General features: G+C 41.5%; 1 protein-coding gene across 1 annotated transcript in view; it reads left to right on the top strand.

Moving 5' to 3' along the window:
• The window catches only part of TFB1M (transcription factor B1, mitochondrial), a 61,766-nt gene that overhangs the window by 4,572 nt on the left and 36,587 nt on the right, over positions 1-20,607 (top strand). The window contains exons 3-4 of the mRNA XM_005684933.3: positions 14,210-14,318; positions 15,587-15,738. Coding sequence (XP_005684990.2) covers positions 14,210-14,318; positions 15,587-15,738 — 261 coding nt within the window. The remainder of the gene's footprint in view (positions 1-14,209; positions 14,319-15,586; positions 15,739-20,607) is intronic.

Genomic DNA, 20,607 nt, shown 5'->3' with positions numbered 1-20,607 from the left:
GTTTGATTCCTCTGTAATTCTGAAACTTTAAAAGAGCCCTTAGCCTTTGGTTCATAAGAGTAGCAATTTATTAAGTGAGTCCAACAGAATAATAAAATTAGCTACATTGTTATTTTCATATAGGAGGACAAATCAGTTTAAAATTAGTACATTCTAAAACTTGTATGTGTATTAATGGATAAATGTTTAATTTCTGCCAGAACAGTTTGAGAAAATTTGAGAAAATCTAGAGCTTGTGTTTATGCCTCTGGATATTTTTAGAAACCCAGTGAGTTTTCTTCTCATTATTTTGCTATATCCAGCCTTTATGCTTTAAAAAAATTATATATTTAGTTCAACCTAATTTTGCCCAGCCTTGATAGAATTGGTTTCAGATTTATAACTTTATTTGGGGATTATTATATGGTGCAATATTCCTTGATTAAATATGGAATTTAATAGTGATTTTTTGCTCTGAACCAGTTTCTTTCCAGAATGGTGTATCAGTTGGAGGTGGAAGTTGTAAGTGTTATTTTTGGTGGGAGCATAAGATGATAAAAAGAAACTGAATAACGTTACACAGTTCCCTGCAGGTTTATTCATCTAGGGTGTCTGCTGGCATAGAGAAGACTCTTCTGACTTCTTTTCCCCTTAAAGGGATGTCTTAACCCTGAATCTCACCCTCTATTACGTGTAATTCTTTCTTATTAGGCAGGCAGGTGAATCATATTTCGCATCACCAGCTTAATTTACATATCCTCCTCTCTGATCTCAACGAAAGATGTTTTAAAGACATACCCACAGACAGCCACACTCTCTTCACTGCCCCTCCCGTATCCCTGCACGCCTGACTTCTGCCTTGTTTTATTTGTCTCATGAGCTTTATTATCGTCTGACACACTGTGTGTTCTTACTTGTTGTCAGTCGCACATCTTTGAGGTCTTCCCTGGTGGCTCAGACAGTAAAGAATCCTCCTGACAATGCAGGAGACCAGGGTTCGATCCCTGGGTAGGAAAGATCCTCTGGAGAAGGGAATGGCTCCCCTCTCCAGAATTCTTGCCTGGAAAACCCCATGGACAGAGAAGCCTGGTTTGGCTACAGTCTACAGACTTGCAAAGAGTCAGAAACCGCTGAGCGGCTTAACCCTTCTTCACCCCTCTGGAATGTAAGTGCCATGAAGGCAGATGTTTCTGTCTGTTTTGTTCCCTGCTGTATCTCTACAGCATCTGAGAGTGCCTGGCGCATACCAGGTGTTTGGTAATGTTTCACATGGAGATAGAAAGGTTGACTCTTTGTAGATATCTAATTAGCTCATTAAATAAATGTGTTGCTTAATGGTGAAACCAAATAATTGGGTATCCTTAATTATCAAAGTTCTGTGCTTTTTTTCCCTAAATATGAAGGTTGATTTCAAGGTAACTTGCTGTGCAGGAAGTGTATATTTGACTTCTGTTTCTGTAGAAGTAAAATTAATTTTTAGTGTCACATATGCAGGAAAGGAATTTGCCTTAAAAAGAAATGTTGGGTACTAAAATATCAAATAGACTTCTTTTTCTTGTAAAGAATGTTTCGATACGTAAAACCACGTTCTTTTAGGGGTGCTAAATTAATCATAAAACTGAGTAAAGGCAGAAAGAGTGGTCTATTTTAAGGATTCCATTTTAGTGATATCTAAGCTAATAAAATTACTTTTTAAAGAAATTGTAATAATTTATAAAATGTCTGCTACCTGGAAGTATGTCATTTGTAGCTTAATTCAAGTTCTTAAAATATTATCACGAGGCAGCCTAGGGAAAGAACATAGTGATAACATACAGGTTTTTCACTATTAGCATGTTGTAATGTAAGAAAGGCTTCCCTGGTGGCTCAGATGGTAAAGAGACTGCCTGCAGTGCGGGAGACCTGGGTTCGATCCCTGGGTCGGGAAGACCCCCTGGAGAAGGAAATGGCAACCCGCTCCAGTATCCTTGCCTGGAAAATCCTATGGTCAGAGGAGCCTGGCAGGCTACAGTCCATGGGGCTGCAAAGAGTCGGACACGACTGAACAACTTCACTATTCACTAATGTAAGAAAATGTGTTTAATACGTGAAAGCATTGTAGTGTGATTTTTGTAATAAAGAACAGAGTCTTAGCGTCAAATGACCTGTGTTTGATGTCTGGCTCTACCATTTACTATTTATATGACTGGGCAGGTAACTCTCACTGTGCCTCAGTTTGCTCATAGGATTGTTATGGTTTAAATGTGTTTAAAAGCATGCTGTCAGGTTTTGGGGTTTTTCTCCAGTGCTCTTAAGATGTTGCTCTACTGTTTTATTACTTCTGTTGTTTCTGACAAATCTGTCATTCTTTGCTTCTGTTTCTTTCCTTGGGCTGTTTTTATGATTTTTTTCTTTTTTTATAATTTTATTTGTAATTGAAGGATAATTGCTATTATGTCGGTTTCTGCCAAACATCAGCATGAATCAGCCATAGGTATACGTGTGTCCCCTATCTCTTGCACCTCCCTTCCCATCCTACCTCCCTAGGTTGTTATAGAGCCCCAGTCTGAGTTCCCTCAGTCATATGGCAAATTCCCATTGGCTGTGTGTTTTACATACGGTGATGTGTGTTTCCATGTTACTCTCTCCATACGTCTCACCCTCTCCTTCCTTCCCACGTCTGTGTCTGTAAGTGTGTTCTCTGTGTCTGTGTCTCCTTTGCTGCCTGCAAACAGGTTCATCAGTACTGTCTTTCTAGATTCCATATATGTGCATTAGTATCTGATACTTGTTTTTCTCTTTCTGACTTACTTCACTCTGTATAATAGGCTCTAGGTTCATCTACCTCATTAGAACTGACTTGAATGTGTCCCTTTTTATACTTGACGATTTTTTCTATATCATTGGCTTTGAGTCTTTTCATCGTGATGTGCCTTGGTGTTCTTTTCTTCATGTTTCTTGCCGATGGGCCAGTGAGAGCTTCCTGGATCTGCAAGTTTTCCTGCACTGCCTGTTGTCCAACATCTGAGTACTGCCTCAGCTTTTTTGGCTATTTCATGTTTAAAGTGAAAGAGTGTAACTGGTCTGTCTCCTTTATTACATCTTGACCAGAGTAAGAAGCTCTAGGATTCTTAACCATTTAGGTATTTATTTCATGAAATTTTGGAGATAGTAAGGCATTGAGTATTGTTAGTATTGCCTCTGGAATTCTATTAGGTAAACAGTGAGTATTTCTACTTGATAGGCAATGTAGACTTTGTGGGATTGAGAATCAAATAGATTGGTTTTCAGATATCATGTATGGCACTTACTAGCTTTGTGACCCTGGGCTTGCCTTTGAACCTTTTTTAGCTTCCGATTTCTCATCTGCAGCATGGGAATGTTAGTTTTCTTTTGTGGTTATTACAGGGATAGAAATTTATGAAAAGAGATTGGTCTGTTGCCTATAGTCAACAAATGGTTGCTCTTCTAATTCTTCCCCTTCCCCATCCTCTTGCAAAGGGAGATATAAAGTAATCTAGTGATCCTAACAACAGGACCTGTTTTTAATCAGAGATAGTAAATGTTTGAAATTCTTTCTAGCAGATTTTAAATAGGACTTCCTGTTGTGATGACTACATACTTACACATGTAACTTACATGATGCAGTTATGACCACAGCTAATCATAACATGGACAGCACTCAACCAGTTAGCAAAAGCTGATTCACAGACAAAGTGATCTCCTAGTCCACTGCAAGTAAGTACAGAGAATGCTGGAAGCAGACCCACTGACTACAGCAAGAAGTAACAGTTATTACTGTGGCAGAAGAGCCTCAAGAAGCAAAAGCACAGTAGGGAAGGATCCATAGCTATTGAGGCCATTGCTCTACAGTCAACAGTGAGCCAGGTCATCAAGAAAAGGCTGAAATTGGGTTCATTGTTCTTAGTTTAGGAAGAGAATTGTGCAATATAGTTTAGAAAAATTTATACCTGTAAGTTTATTTTTAAGAAATGTTGACAATTAAAGGAGTTACATTGGTTGAATAGAAAAAGTCTTAGTTGCTCAGTCGTGTCTGACTGTAAGTGACCAGTGGACTGTAGCCCACCAGGCTCCTCTGTTCATGGAGTTCTCCAGTTAGGAATTCTGGGGTGGGTTGCCATTACCTACTCCAAGGGATCTTCCCACAGGGATTGAACCTGGGTCTCCTGCACTGCAGGCAGATTCCTTACATGTGAACCACCAAGGAAAACCCCGGGTTGAATAGAAAATTTATTAAATCAAATATCTAATCCCTTGATGAGTCTGAGTGGGTTTCTGCTGTACCTGTTCTTATAGTTTGTTGTTTAGTCACTCAGTTGTGTCTAACTCTTTGCGACCCCATGAACTGCAGCACTCCAGGCTTCCTTGTCCTTCACTATCTCCCAGTTTGCCCAAGCTCATGTCTGTGACTCAGTGATGGCATCCAACCGTCTCATCCTCTGTCGTCCCCTTCCCCTCCTGCCCCCAGTCTTTCCTAGCATCAGGGTCTTTTCCAGTGTCACCTCTTCGCATCAGATGACCAAAGTATTGGAGCTTCAGTATCAGTCTTTCAGTGAATATTCAGGCTTGATTTCCTTTAGGATTGACTGGTTTGATATCCTTGCTGTCCAGAGGACTCTCAAGAGTCTTCTCCAGCACTGTAGTTTGAAAAAAATTCAGTTCTTCTGTGCTCAGTCTTCTTTATGGTCCAACTCTCTCATATGTACATGACAACTGGAAGATAACATAGCTTTGACTATATGGACCTTTGTAGCAAAATGTTGTCTCTGCTTTTTAATATGCTTTCTAGGTTTGTCATAGCTTTTCTTCCAAGGAACAAGCATCTTTTAATTTCACGGCTGCAGTCATTTTGGAGCCCAAGAAATAAAATCTGCCCATTTCCTCTTTTTCCCCCATCTGTTCGCCATGAAATGATGGGACTGGATGCCATGATCTTTGTTTTTTGAATGTTGAGTTTTAAGCCAGCTTTTTCATTCTTCTCTTACACTTTCATCAAGAGGCTCTTTAGTTCCTCTTTGCTTTCTGCTGTAAGGGTGGTTTTGCATATCTGAGGTTATTGGTATCTTTCCAGGCAATCTTAATTCCAGCCTGTGATTCATCCACCTGACATTTCACATGATATACTTTGCATAAAAGGTAAATAAGCAGGGTGACAATAGACAGCTTTGATGTACATCTTTCCTAATTTTGAATCAATCCATTATTCCCTGTCCAGTTCTAACTGTTGCTTCTTGACCTGCATACAGATTTCTCAGGAGGCAGGTAAGGTGGTCAGTATTCCCATCTCTTTAAGAACTTTCCACAGTTTGTGATCCACACAGTCAAAGGCTTTAGTGTAGTCAGTGAAGCAGAATTAGATATTTTTCTGGAATTCCCTTGCTTTCTCTGTGATCCAGTGGATGTTGGCAATTTGATCTCTGGCACCTCTGCCTTTTCTAAATCAAGCTTGTACATCTGGAAGATCTCGGTTCATGTACTGTTGAAGTCTGGCTTGAAGGATTTTGAGGATGACCTTGCTGCCATGTGAAATGAGTGTGGTTGTGTGGTAGTTTGAGCACTCTTCGGCATTGCCTTATTGGGATTGGAATGAAAGCTGGCCTTTTCCAGTCCTGTGGCCACTGCTGTGCTCAGTCTCTTAGTCATGTGCAACTCTTTGCATCCCCGTGGTGGACTGTAGCCCACCAGGCTCGGCTCTCCATGGGATTTTCCAGGCAGTAAGACTGGAGTGGGCTTGCCGTTTCCTTCTCCAGCACCACCTCTCAGTTTTCCAAACTTGCTGGCATATTGAGTGCAGCACTTAAACAGCATCATCTTTTAGGATTTGTAATAGCTCAATTGGAATTCTGTCACTTCCACTAGCTTTGTTTGTAGTAATGCTTCCTAAGGGTTACTTAACTTCACACTCCAGGATGTCTGACTCTAGGTAAGTGATCACACCATCATGGTTATCTGGGTCATTAAGACCTTTATTGTATAGTTCTCCTGTGTATTCTTGCCTCCTTGTTTTTAATATCTTCTGCTTTTGTTAGACCCATACTGTTTCTGTCCTTCATTGTGCCCATCTTTTCGTGAAACGTTCCTTGGTATCTCCAGTTCTCTTGAAGAGATCTCTAGTCTTTCCCATTCTGTTGTTTTCTCTATTTCTTTGCATTGATTGCTGAGGAAGGCTTTCTTATCTCTCCTTGTTATTCTCTGGAACTCTGCATTCAGTTGAATATACCTTTCCCTTTCTCCTTTGCCTTTCTCTTCTCAGCTATTTGTAAAGCTATCTCATATAACCACTTTTGTCTTGCATTTCTTTTTTTGGGGGGTGGTTTTTGTTATAACCTCCTTACATTTTTATGAACCTCCAACCCACAAACTGGAGAACAATAATCCCAAAGAAGTTCTTAGACTGTTGCAAATGTTCTAGGCCCCACATCAGGATTCCCAACTTGGGAATCTGGCAGACGGAATGGGACTCCCCAGGGAATCTGACGTTGCAGGTCTATGGGATTTGATTATAGAAGTTCCACAGGACTAGGGAAAACAGACTCTTGGAGGGTGCATTCAAAACCTTGTGCATACTGGGTCCCAGGAGAAAGAAGCAGTTGACCCCGTGAGAGACTGAGCTGGACCTGCCTGTGAGTGAGTGAGGGTCTCCTGTGGAGGCCGGGTCAGCAGGAGCACTGGCAAAAGCCGTCCTGGGAGGTACGCATTGGCGTAAGTCCTTCTGGAGGTCACCTTTAGCCCTACCATAGAGCCTGTAGGCTCTAGAACTGCACTGCCTCCAAAGGCAGGGTGCACAGCCCCACCCATCAGCAGAAAATTAAAGATTGAGCGAGCATGGCCCTGCCTGCCAGAGCAAGACCCAGTTTTCCTCACAGCCAGTCCCTCAGGAAGCTTGTACAAGCCTTTTATCCTCATCCATCAGAGGGCAGACAGAAGAAGCAAGAAGTACAATCCCACAACCTCCAGAATGAAAACCACAGTCACAGAAAGCTAACCAAAATGGTCACATGGATCATAGCCTTGTGTAACTCAGTGTGGCTATAAGCCATGCCATACAGGGCCTCCTAAAACAGACGGGTCATGGTGGAGAATTCTTAAAAAAACATGGCCCACTGGTAAAGGGAGTGGCAAATCACTTCAGTATTCTTGCCTCGAGAATCCCATGTATGAAAGTCAGTATGTGGCAGGTTAGAAAGGAGGTAATATTACTGGGCTGTGTAATTACTGCTTAGCCCACTGTACAGTGTTGGCTGTCATGAGCCCCTCACCAGGAAAAAGTGAAAGTGAAGTCGCTCAGTCATGTCGGACTCTTTGCAAGCCCATGGACAGTAGCCTACCACACTCCTCCATCCATGGGATTTTCCAGGCAAGAGTATTGCCTGGAGAGATCAACCCGACCCAGGGATCGAACCTGGGTCTCCTGCATTGTAGGCAGACGCTTTACCGTCCGAGCCGCCAGGGAAGTCACCATGAGAAGGTGGCGTAAAACATATAAAATGGCTGTTAGTTTTTTGCACTGAAGGGATTTATAAATGGGCATAGGTTCTAGAAATTGCACATTCCTTCCTCATCAAATTAGATCACCAGCAAACTACCCAGTTAAGACCATAGATTCCCCTCCACCACCACCACCTCCCCTCCACCACCACCACCGCCCCCCCAACCCCGTGACACACACATGCAGGACAGCATTCACTAAGTACTTGTAAGAGGAGAGAGATTTTTAGGTGACTATGAAGAACACTTCTGCATTTGTTTTCTTAGTTTTATCAAAGACATTCTCTATTTCTTCCTTGTACCCTTTATAGAACTTAATACCAGAAAAGCACATGTTCTCTCTTGGAAACTGGCTGTAATTACTTCCAACACTGAGTAACAGTGGTATGGTTCAGCATGTTGGCTTCAGGATCTAACATCTCTGGGATTGGTACAATGTAAAGCTCTCTCATACTTTGTATGCTTCCTTTATCACAGTTTGGTTTTCTTCTTTTGCAGCCTTTTTTAATGAATGCTTTTTACTCAAAGCTTGCTTATGACTCGTTTTGGAAAAACACAGGATTGAAAATGGTAGAACAATTGGAGTGTCTGTAAAAATACTCATCTGGCTGCCATTAGTGCCTGCATAGGTTGTCAGTGGTGCCTCTGAGGTCAGTATGAGGCAACACTCCCAGAGTTCTGAGGGGTAACAGGCGCAGTGTTGTTCCGGAAGGGCTGTAATGGCGATCTGTTCCGCCCTTTTGTCATTCCCCGAATATCGTTATGATAATGCAGACATTTCTTCTGTTAGGGGTTGCTTGCGAGGTCTTTCTGTGTCATTGCTGATTATCATTAGGTGTTGAAATGGCTGCTGTCCATAATTATACTGTCATTTCTGTTTGTACAACTTTTTTATTTTTTGGCCTCCATAATTGCTCAGGGCCTTCACATAAAGCTGTGAACAGCAGCATTCATTCGTTCTGCAGTGGGGAGCGGGAAGGGGAAAGCTCGAGCTGCAGAGCTGGCCTGGAAAAAGTAGACCTCTTAAAGAACAGGAGGACTTGGTGTGTCATTGACTGACACATAAGCCAGAAGGGGAATCCAAAAAACTAGCACTTTAAACTTGGGAAAGGAAGATAAATGTGTATTTTTACCAGTTTCCTGATATGTAGCTGTGTGTGTAAAGGTGGAAAATAATATTTCAAACATGGTTAAAGTTATCAGAGCATGTAAATTAATGCCACAGAGCCAAATTTGCATTGTTTTATTTTAGCCTTAATTACTAATTACTTCATTACTTTCTATATATTGACATTGTGAAACAAGCTTTTAATTCTCCCTCTTTGTTTTTGGTATGCTTATTTGTTTTGTTTTAATTATGTGAAGCATAATTACAGAAGAAAATTTAATGTTCTTCATTGGAAATGCTGTCATTAAGTAAAATTTTTATATGGTAAAAGCCTGTCCTATAGAGAGAGATCTCCGTTTTTATGTACTATGTCTAAGTTATTATATTTTCTAAGTTTGTCTGGAACTCATCAGATTAAGTTTTAGCAAATCATGGAAACTTAAAATAATCCATAAGTACATTAATATCAGAGGTACACAATTATTTTTGCTAAACTGCCGTGGCTAAACAGATCAAACTAGATGATTCCCATAACTTAAAATGTTTAGCCTCTAATCAGCATATGCATTTCAGCTACGCGTTTCTCCAACATTACATGTATAACTGACTTATCAGTGAAATAAATCTTTGCAAGTTTCTGAACCTTTCAAATTTTAGGGGCCCCCAAATATTATAGGCTAGGAGAGGAGTTTCCCAGCTTCATAGAAAACTGAATGCCATTTGATCATTCACTCATTCATTCACTTGTCAAATACATATGAAGGACCTACTGTGTACTATTGCAGCCGCAGGGGATATTAAAGTAGATAAGAAATAGGTGCCCTTAAGGGGCCTCTGTTGTTATAGGGGAAAGAAACCTGTATATACATGATTGTAGTACACAGCACTATAAAGAAGTGTGTGTGAGGCACATTGTTGACCCAGAGGTGTGAGTGAGCTACAGCTAGGCGCCTTGGTCCGTGTCTCCTCCGTGGCTTTGTGATGGTGCTTTCATCCTTCCTCAGTCGCCTGAATTAGTCAGAGGAGAGTTAGGATAGAGAATTCAGCTTTAATTGAGCTGGAGAAGAAGATCCGGGGGATGCTAAGGGCAAAAGTTCCTTGAATTGGAGCCAAAGTTCTCTGAGTTCCCTGAACTGAGATTTAATGTGGGAAGAGGGTCACCTCTTCCTTTCTTCCTTTTGTAACCTACTATTTTTTTAACTTTTTATTTTATATTGTAGAATAGCCAATAACAATGTTGTAATAGTTTCAGGTAGATAGCAAAGGGACTCAGCCATACATACATATATACATGTATCCACTTTCCCCTCACATCCAGGCTGCCAGTAACATTGAGCAGAGTTCCTTGTGCTGTACAGTCAGTCAGTTCAGTCGCTCAGTCATGTCCGACTCTTTGCAACCCCATGAATCGCAGCACGCCAGGCCTCCCTGTCCATCACCAACGCCCAGAGTTCACTCAGACTCGCATCCATCAAGTCCGTGATGCCATCCAGCCATCTCATCCTCGGTCATCCCCTTCTCTTCCTGCCCCCAATCCCTCCCAGCATCAGAGTCTTTTCCAATGAGTCAACTCTTCCCATGAAGTGGCCAAACTACTGGAGTTTCAGCTTTAGCATCATTCCTTCCGAAGAACTCCCGGGGCTGATCTCCAGAATGGGCTGGTTGGATCTCCTTGCAATCCAAGGGACTCTCAAGAGTCTTCTCCAACACCACAGTTCAAAAGCGTCAATTCTTCAGTGCTCAGCTTTCTTCACAGTCCAACTCTCACATCCATACATGACCACTGGAAAAACCATAGCCTTGACTAGACGGACCTTTGTTGGCAAAGTAATGTCTCTGCTTTTCAATATGCTGTCTAAGTTGGTCATAACTTTTCTTCCAAGGAGTAAGCGTCTTTTAATTTCATGGCTGCAGTCACCATCTGCGGTGATTTTGGAGCCCAAAAAAGTAAAGTCTTGACACTGTTTCCGCATCTATTTCCCATGAAGTGATGGGACCAGATGCCATGATCTTCATTTTCTGAATGTTGAGCTTTAAGCCAACTTTTTCACTCTCCACTTTCACTTTCATCGGGGGACCTTGTGGTTATCCACTTTAAATATTGCAGTGTGTACATGTCGATACAAAAACCCTAACTATCTCTTCCCCGCACTGTTCTTTAGATGTGCTTATTTGCATTGATTTTGCTCTCTTGCATATTAACTTTAGAAGCTCATGCGTTGCATCTGGCTGTTGTTCTTTTACTAAGGACTTCAAGAATCAAGTTTTGTTTTGAATCTGGGGCGCTTAACACATGCACATTTACAGATGGCTTACCTGTAAGGCTCCTTCTAGTTAGGTGCCAACACTTCAGTACTATGAGAGCAATTCTTAAGGTGTGATGCTAAGGTGGATGAGAAGGAGGGGAAAAAAGATAAAGGAAAGAAGTACTTCTCTTTTTTACTCAGAAAAACTAAAGAAAGGAAGGACAACAAGGAGTGGAAGGTAGAAACTGGCCAGGAAGTAGCTTTTGTTAAAACATGCAGGATAATTCACTAGATTGAAAGTGCCTGTGGATCAGAATTACTTCAGGAGCACTCTGGTCAAAGGAGTGTCTCAGAGGGCCACGTATAGCTTGGCAGTGACACATAACTTTTCTGCTGGGTTGACTCTACTCTCAGATTTAGTTAAAGATCTTGGTACTATGTAGAATCAATCCTTTGTATGGACTTAAGATATAAAGATTTAGTTAAATTAAATTCATCTTTCATATAATTTCTCCTAATTCTCAGTATTTCGTTATAATGTCTTTAGTTTCTATTTGTTAATCAGTATTTTTATTGACATATAGTTGACTTTTACTGTTTCGATTTCTGCTTTTCCATTCTGGTTTTTCATAGAACACTGAATATAGGTCTCTGTGCTTTATGGTGGTTTGGTCACCAAGTCGCATCTGACTCTTTTGTGACCCCATGAACTGTAACCTGGTAGACTTCTCTGTCCATGGGATTTCCCAGGCAAGAATACAGGAGTGGGTTGCCATTTTCTTCTCCAGTGCTATATAGTAGGAACTTGTTTGTTCATCCTATATATACAAGCTTATATCTGCTAACCCCAGCCTCCTACTTGATCCTCCTCCTCCTCGGCAGCCAGCGGTCTGTTCTCTGACTTGTCCATGATTCTGTTTCTGTTTCATAGATAAATTCATTTGTGTTGTTTTTTAGATTCCATGTATATATGATATCATATGATACTTGCCTTTCTGTTTCTGATGTATTTCGCTGCTGCTGCTGCTGCTGCTGCGTCACTTCAGTGTGTCTGACTCTGTGCAACCCCATAGACGGCAGCCCACCAGGCTCCTCTGTCCCTGGGATTCTCCAGGAAGAATACTGGAGTGGGTTGCCATTTCCTTCTCCAAAGCATGAATGTGAAAAGTAAAAGGAAGTCACTTAGTAAAAGTCAGTCTCTTAGCGACCCCATGGACTGCAGCCTCTCTAGTTGCATCCATGTTACTGCAAATGGCATTGTTCCTTCTTTTTTAATAGCTGAGTAATATTCCATTGTAGAGAAAGAAATGTCAGCCTACTCTGGTATTCTTGCCTGGAGAACCCAATGGACAGAGGAGCCTGCAGACTGCAGTCAGTGGGATCACAAAGAGTCAGACTTAGTGACTGAACAACAACGATATTCCATTGTACATATGTACCACATTTTTATCCATTCATTTGTTGATGGACATCAGGTTGTTTCACATCTTGGTACTGTGAATAATGCCACTAAAACATTAGGGGACATGTTCAGTTCAGTTCAGTTGCTCACATGTCTGATTCTTTGTGACCCCATGAACTGCAGCACGCCAGGCCTCCCTGTCCATCACCAACTCCCAGAGTCCACCCAAACCCATATCCATTGAGTCAGTGATGCCATCCAACCATCTCATCCTCTGTTTTCCCCTTCTCCTCCTGCCCCCAATCCCACCCAGCATCAGAGTCTTTTCAAATGAGTCAGCTCTTCGCATCAAGTGGCCAAAGTACTGGAGTTTCAGCTTCAACATCAGTCCTTCCAATGAACACCCAGGACTGATCTCCTTTAGGATGGACTGGTTGGATCTCCTTGCAATCCAAGGGACTCTCAAGAGTCTTCTCCAACACCACAGTTCATAAGCATCAATTCTTCGGCACTCAGCTTTCTTATAGTCCAGCTCTCGCATCCATACATGATCACTGGAAAAACTTTTGTTGACAAAGTAATGTCTCTGTTTTTGAATATGCTGTCTAGGTTGATCATAACTTTCCTTCCAAGGAGTAACCGTCTTTTAATTTCTTGGCTGCAATGACCATCTGCAGTGATTTTGGAGCCCAGAAAAATAAAGTCAGCCATTTTTTCTGCTGTTTCCCCATCTGTTTGCCATGAAGTGATAGGACTGGATGCCATGATCTTAGTTTTCTGAATGTTGAGCTTTAAGCCAACTTTTTCACTCTCCTCTTTCACTTTCATCAAGAGGCTCTTTAGTTCTTCTTCACTTTCTGCCATAAGGGTAGTGTTATCTGCATATCTGAGGTTATTGATATTTCTCCTGTCAATCTTGATTCCAGCTTGTGCTTCATCTAGCCCAGCGTTTCTCATGATGTATTCTGCATATAAGTTAAATAAGCAGGGTGACAATATACGGCCTTGACCTACTCCTTTTCCTATTTGGAACCAGTCTGTTGTTCCACGTGCAATTCTAACTGTTGCTTCCTGACCATACAGGTATCTTTTTGAATTACTGTTTTGTCTGGGTATGTGTCCAGGAGTGGGTTTGCTGGATCATTTGGTAATTCTGTTTTTAATTTTCTAAGGTACCTCCGTACTGTTTTCCACAGTGACTGCACCAACTTACATTCCCACCAACTCTGTAGAAGGGTTCCCTTTTCTCCACACCCTCTCCAGCGTTTGTTATTTATGGACTTCTTAATGATGGCTATCTGACCAGTGTGAAGTGGTACCCATTGTAGTTTTGTGTTTCTCTAATGATTAGCAATATTGAGCATCTTTTCTTGTGCCTGTGGCCGTCTGTTTGTCTTTGTTGAAATGTCTATTTAGTTCTTCTGCCCATTTTTGATTGGGTTTTTTGTTATTGTTGAGTTGTGTGAGCTGTTTGTATATTTTGGAGATTAAGTCCTGTCAGTTGCATTGTATGGAAATATTTTCTCCCATTCTATAGGTTGTATTTTTGTTTTGTTTATGATTTCCTTTGCTGTGCAAAAGATTGTAAGTTTGATTAGATCCCACTTGTTTATTTTTGTTTTTATTTCTATTGCCTTGGAAGACAACTTAGTCTCCAGTTTAAAAACGCAGGAGTTCAGTTTTTGCTAAATCTTTCCCGAAATACAAGCCATCCTGAGGGTCAAAATTATGTCAATATTTGTGATGTTAATAAGCTATTGTTATACTGTTATCTGCCGCCATTCCCAGTCACTCTTATGTGTTGAAAGTCGAACACCACGGATGTCTGTTGCAGTGGACGCAGCGTGCTATTAGTTCATTAGTGATCATTCTTAGTCTCTGACTTTTCATATTGATTTATGATGCACAGATTTGGCGGGGAAAAAAATTAATTCCACTGTTCTCTAAAGTGTATGAGCTCATTTTATTGACCTTTTTGTAAACTAGATGCTTTCTGATGCAGCACCTGGAAAACTGAGAATTGTCCATGGAGATGTCTTGACATTTAAGATAGAAAGGGCTTTTCCAGAAAGTCTCAAAAGACAGTGGGAGGATGGTAAGTGTCATTGGGTTGGTTTTCTTATTTTCTTTTGTAATTGTTTAGTACAAATATTTGTATTATTTGTCATACATTATAAATATTTATTATATACTTACATTAAAATTAGATAAATAGGTAAGGTGCATTGTAATTTTCTCTGCTGTTCTACTTTCTTCCAAATTAAAAATCAAATTGCTTTCTCTTCATCCAAATTTATCTGATACTAATATTTTTCAAATATTTTGGGGTCTGTTCATATAAACTTGCCATTTTTATGATACCATATAAAGATGGAATGAACTAGAAAGTGTTTTCCAAATGGTGAAAATAGTGTTTTGGTGAACGAAGCCATACTCGCCACCTTTCTTTTGACTTTATTTCCTCTGTTTTTTACATTCAGTAACCTTCCAAGGCACTCTTCATTCATGGACAGTTTTTTGGGTACCTGCTATGTGCCAGCTCCTTGGAACACACAGAAGTGTTTCTTGCCCATAAACCCTCTGAGAGCAGCTGGAGGAGCGATTTAGGTGTGCCTCCACAGCTGCCCTTGAGTCTCGCTGCTCCACACCAGGCTTCTTCAGAGTGGCTGGCTCTGCCCGGCTCCCCCTTCCAACCGGCTCTTCTCCGTGACCACTTCAGTTTTCTGCCCTGCCCAGCCAGTCACAGACAACAGGGATGACCGACCTAACTGCCTGCCGCAAACCTTCTCTGCGTTCCCCAGTGTTAAACTGTTAGTCTCATCTAGAAGATTTCTCTGCTGCTGTTTTCCCTGATACCAGGCCCACCTGTTCTTCCTTTCACCTTGTTTTGAGCTTTCTCTAACTTTGCTGGTGGTTATTTTTCCACCCACATCTTAAATCTTGTTTCTCCTGCCATGACTTCACTTACCGCATATGTATTGTACACAATCTTCGTGTCCAGCCTGTATCCCCTTTGTGGGCATCTGACAGATTCTCTGGTGTCCCACAGGAACTTTGACCTCACGTCCAAGGCTAAATGATCTTTTTCCCTCAAACCAATTTTTTTTCATGCTTTCCTAAGCCAAAACCTGAGGACTTTAACGGAATACTAATTAGGTGGGGTTTTTTTCCTTTAATTCAAAGCTGATTGTGAGCAAACATTGCTTCTGAAGAATAAATGGACTGAAAAATACTCAGCCATTATATTTTTGTATGCTTTTGTTTGATGCTATTAATACCCAGTTTAATTTTACTCTTAACTAAAATTGTATTCATAATACATTGCTGAAATAATCATACCAAGTTTTTTCTTATGCCAACCAGATCCTCCAAATGTACATATTATTGGAAATCTGCCTTTTAGTGTATCAACCCCACTGATTATCAAATGGCTTGAAAATGTTTCTCAAAGAAATGGACCATTCACATATGGTAGAACCCGGATGACGCTGACTTTTCAAAAGGAAGTGGCAGAGGTAAGTTTTAACTTTTTCTGGTTGTTCTATCACAAGATCTAATTACCAGAAAAGAAAAATTACAAAAGAAAAAGAATATCAGTTTGGAGTTGAGAAAGGTAAGGGGGTTGGGTGTCTCGTTATTCAATATATAGACTTCGGCTCACATAAGCCTGCTAGGCATTCCCATGACTGGAGTGTTCCAAGTTTGTCTCTAAAAAGTAAACCTGCAGAGCAGTGAAAGCAGTTTTTGAAGCAAAGAGATTTAAGGAGGGAATCTGCAGGCTATAAACAGTTCTTTTTTATGACATATGACAGTTCCTTTTTATGACATATGAATATAAAAGAGTGTATCATGTACATTCACTGCTTTATGTGTGTATGGCTTAATCAGAAGAACAGCCGAATCCCCACCACCCAAGTCAAATTGTTGTTATTCAGTTGCATCTGACTCTTTGCAACCCGATGGACTGGAGTACACCAGGCTTCCCTGTCCTTCACAATCTCCTGGAGTCTGCTCAAACTCATGTCCATTGAATCGGTGATGCCATCCAGCCATCTCATCCTCCGTCGTCCTCTTCACTGTGGTATTGACCATCTAGTGATGTCCATGTATAGCGTCGTCTCATGTTGTTGAAAGAGGGTATTTGCTATGACCAGTGTGTTCTCTTGGCAAAATTGTTAGCCTTTGCCCTGCTTCATTTTGTACTCCAGGGCCAAACTTGCCTGTTATTCCAGGTATCTCTTGACTTCCTACTTTTGCATTCTAGTCCCCTGTGATAAAAATGACATCTTTTTTTGGTGTTCTAGATCTTGTAGGTCTTCATAGAACCCTTCAGCTTCTTTGGCATTAGTAGTTGGGGCATACACTTGATTACTATAATATTGAATTGTTTGCCTTGGAAATGAAGGATCATTTCTGATTCTTCTGATGAAGGAAATGAAAGATCATTCTGTCATATTTGAGACTGCATTCAAGTACTGCATTTCAGATTCTTTTGTTGACTGTGAGGGCTACTCCATTTCTTCTAAGGGGTTCTTGCCCACAGTGATAGATATAATGGTCATCCAAATTAAATTCACCCATTCACGTCCATTTTAGTTCACGGATTCCTAAAATGTTGATGTTCCCTCTTGCCATCTCCTGTTTGACCACATCCGGTTTACTTTGATTCATGGACCTAGCATTCCAGGTTCCTATGCAGTACTCTCGTTTGTAGCATCAGATATTGCTTTCACCACCAGCCATATCCACAGCTGGGCGTCGTTTCCCCTTTGGCTCAGCCTCTTCATTCCTTCTGGAGTTATTTCTCTGCTCTTCTCTAGTAGCATATTGGACACCTACTGACCTAAGGGGTTCTTCTTTCAGTGCCATACCTTTTTGCCTTTTCATACTCTTTATGGGGTTCTCAAGGCGAGAATGCCAAGGTGGTTTGCAGTTTCCTTCTCCAGTGGACCATGTTTTGTCAGAACTCTCCACCATGACCTGGCCGTCTGGGTGGCCCTACACAGAGTGACTCATAGTTTCATTAAGTTGCACAAAGCTGTGGTCCATGTGATCATTTTGGTAAGCTTTCTGTGATTGTGGTTTTCATTCTGTCTGCCTTCTGATGGATGAGGGTAAGAGGCTTGTGGAAGCTTCCCAATGGGAGGGACTAGCTATGGTTTGGAAAATTGGGTCTTGCTCTGGTGGGCATGGTCATGCTCAGTAAATCTTTAATCCAACTAAAGTCTTTAATCCCATTAAATCTTTAAATCCAATTAAAGTTAAGTTAATAATTAGATTACTAACATCTCTGACACCCTCTTGTATGCCTCTTTCTGATTGCATCTCCTGTTCCCCACCTACTACCAGGATAATCTATACCATGAGTTTGAAATTTATTATTCCCTCTGAACCTGTGCAGGGAATAATAGGTTCAGAGGGTAAAGTGTCTGCCTACAGTGTGGGAGACCGGGTTCAATCCCTGGGTCAGGAAGATCCCCTGGAGAAAGAAATGGCAACCCCACTGCAGTACTCTTGCCTGGTAAATCCCGTGAACTGAGAAGCCTGGTAGGCTACAGTCCACAGGGTTGCAAAGAGTCAGACACGACTGAGCGACTTCACTTTCACATAGTTTATCAGATTCTTACCTGTATAATAATATATTTCAGTTTTGTCCATTTTTCAGCTGTATAGAAATGGGTTCATACAGTGTATATTCTTTTTATCCTGATCTGCTCATGTTGTCCATAGCTGTAGCTTATTTATACAGCTATTTACTATCCGCTGACTGTTGATCTGTCAGGCTTATCTGTCTGTCTTCCTGTTTGGAGACCCTGCATTAGTTTCAGTGTTTGATTATTGCAAACAGTCACAAACATTCTTATGTTGATCCCAGCTGGTACACATAGACAAGATTACTCTAGGGTACAAACCTCAGGGTAGCAATGCTGGTCATAAGGCTTGCAGCCTCAGATTTACCACTCTTTTCTGCAGTGTCTAATCTGTTGATAATTGTATTTTCCATTTTATCTCTAAAAGTTCCGTTTGAGTCTTATTCTGTCTTCCCTTTCTCTCATGTTTATGCTGTTCTTGGCATCCTTATGCATATGTATAATATTTGTAATAGCTATTTTAAGATCTTTGCCTACTAATTCCATTACCTCTGTCATTTCTGTACTATTTTACCAGTTGATGTTTCCCACCCTCTTTGTTCTGGATCCCATTTTTCTGCTTTGCAAGCCTGGTAATTTTTGTTACAATAGTGGCTATTGTGAGGCTTGTTTTTGTTTTTCCCAATGTTGTTGAGGGTCAGATTTTGTTGTATAGGGTTGAGTGGTGGGTTTTGTTCTGGCATGTAAATAAAGTACTTGCAAACTGATTTGAGGTTTGCCGTTCAAGCTTTGTTATGATGGGTCCAAAGCAGCCTTTGATCTGGGGCTAAGTCCTACTAATAAGCCATGGTGTTTCTGAGGAAGCCACCCTGAGTCCTGTGTAATTCATGGGCTCTCTACTTTAGCTGTTGGGAATGCAGACTATTTCCAGCCCTATATGAGCTCCATTTTGTCCGACAGCTTTCCAGTGGTAACTTTGTCCAGTCTCCCTAGCCTTGAGGAGTTAACCTCATACACCCCTTCCAGATCCTTGCTCTGCCAAAGACTTGAAAGGGAGTGTGTCTCCACTCACTCCCTTCCTGTCTCTACCTCCTTCCCTAAGACCTCTCCAGCTCTGTGTTGCGCTTCTCCAATAGCCTGCCCCCGGATTCTAGCTGGATTCTAGCTGCCGCGGCCTCCCAGGGCATCAGCCTCTGTCTCCTGAACGCCAGGTCTTCCCTGGTGGCCTCTGTTTCTTGGCTCTCCAGCTCTGTGTTCCGCTTCTCCAGTAGCCTGCCCCCGGATTCTAGCTGGATTCTAGCTGCCGCGGCCTCCCAGAGCATCAGCCTCTGTCTCCTGAACGCCAGGTCTTCCCTGCGCTTCTCCAGTAGCCTGCCCCCGGATTCTAGCTGCCGCGGCCTCCCAGGACGTCAGCCTCTGTCTCCTGAACGCCAGGTCTTCCCTGGTGGCCTCTGTTGCTTGGCTGTCCCTGAGCTGCAGCTGTAAGCTGGGCAGTCCCGAGGCTCACTCCTTTCCCTCTGGCAGTGACCACAGTCCCTTACTGCGTCGTGTCCAGGTTATAAAACCTGTTTTGTGTGCTTTTGCTTCATGGTTGTTTCTGTAAAAAATAAAGCAGTACAACTTAATATCAGAATTGCTTTGAGAGTAGACCCTGGATGACTACCTTAGTTCAACTCTTCCAGTGTCTTCCTCTCAAATAATTTATGAATGTATTATAAGAAATTTTTTCTTGCATCCATCCCTCTCTCTCCATGTTCCCTTCCAGAGGTGCTGGTTTTCAACAGCAATTTTGCCCCATCCCCCACTCAAGGGACACTTTTGGTTGTCACAGCTGGGGGTGCTTCTGGCATCTAGTGGATAGAGTTCAGGGCAGCTGGTAGACATCCTTCAGGACAGTCCCCATAGCAAAGAACTACTCAGCATTAACTAGCCCAAAATGTCAAAACCACCAAAGTTGAAAATTTCTGTTTTAGAGCATTGGGCCATAAAATCCATCACAAAAATGTAGAACCCTTTTGTGTTTGTTAGAACTCTTAAGATGACATCGTCTTTTTCCTGCCACCGCTGCTGCCGCTAAGTCACTTCAGTCGTGTCTGACTCTGTGCGACCCCGTAGACGGCAGCCTGCCTTTTTCCTGAGGTCCTAGTCATCTCCTTGTGACTCTTAATAGTGCTTTTCTGTTGGTTTGAATTGAGGCCATGCTAATAGTTCCCTTTGTTGCTTTTCTCAACTTTTGGATTTGTCCTTGGATTCTTTTCCTCAGCTGATATGATTATTATGGGATTTCTACTCTTCAGTAGCACAATAGAAATGCAAAAATACTCTCATTCTTTGCGGGGAAAGAGCAAAGGAACAGAGGCTGAAGAGGTGGAGTAACATTTTCAATGACTCAGTGTCACTTGTTATTAATAATAGTGTTGCTTCCAGTTTACCATGTGCAATTATTTTTCTTTAACAAAAAGTTGATTTTAGTTAAATTTTAGTTTGAATATTGAGAAGAGTTTATATTGAGTCTATAATTTATGGAATGCTTTAAAAGTATAGATAACACTGGTCCCCTGACTGATTTTCACATTTTTGCAAGTGAGAGCTTCAGTGGAAGACTATATAGCAGCATTCTCCTAGTTTCCCTCTCTTTGTTCTTGACACTGTCATATTTGCATTTTGAATTTTAGCCACAGAAAGCACTTAGAATATTTGCTTGGCTTGGCTTTGTGAATTACAGGGCAGAAACGAGCATGTTTGTCTTGTTCCTCTCTCTCTAAGACGACAGGGTGTAAATGTAAGAATTCA

Source organism: Capra hircus, chromosome 9 (genome assembly GCF_001704415.2).
Source record: "Capra hircus breed San Clemente chromosome 9, ASM170441v1, whole genome shotgun sequence".
NCBI classification, from domain to species: domain Eukaryota; kingdom Metazoa; phylum Chordata; class Mammalia; order Artiodactyla; family Bovidae; genus Capra; species Capra hircus.
Note: the sequence above shows the minus strand (reverse complement) of the source record. Positions and strands in the feature narration are given on the sequence as shown.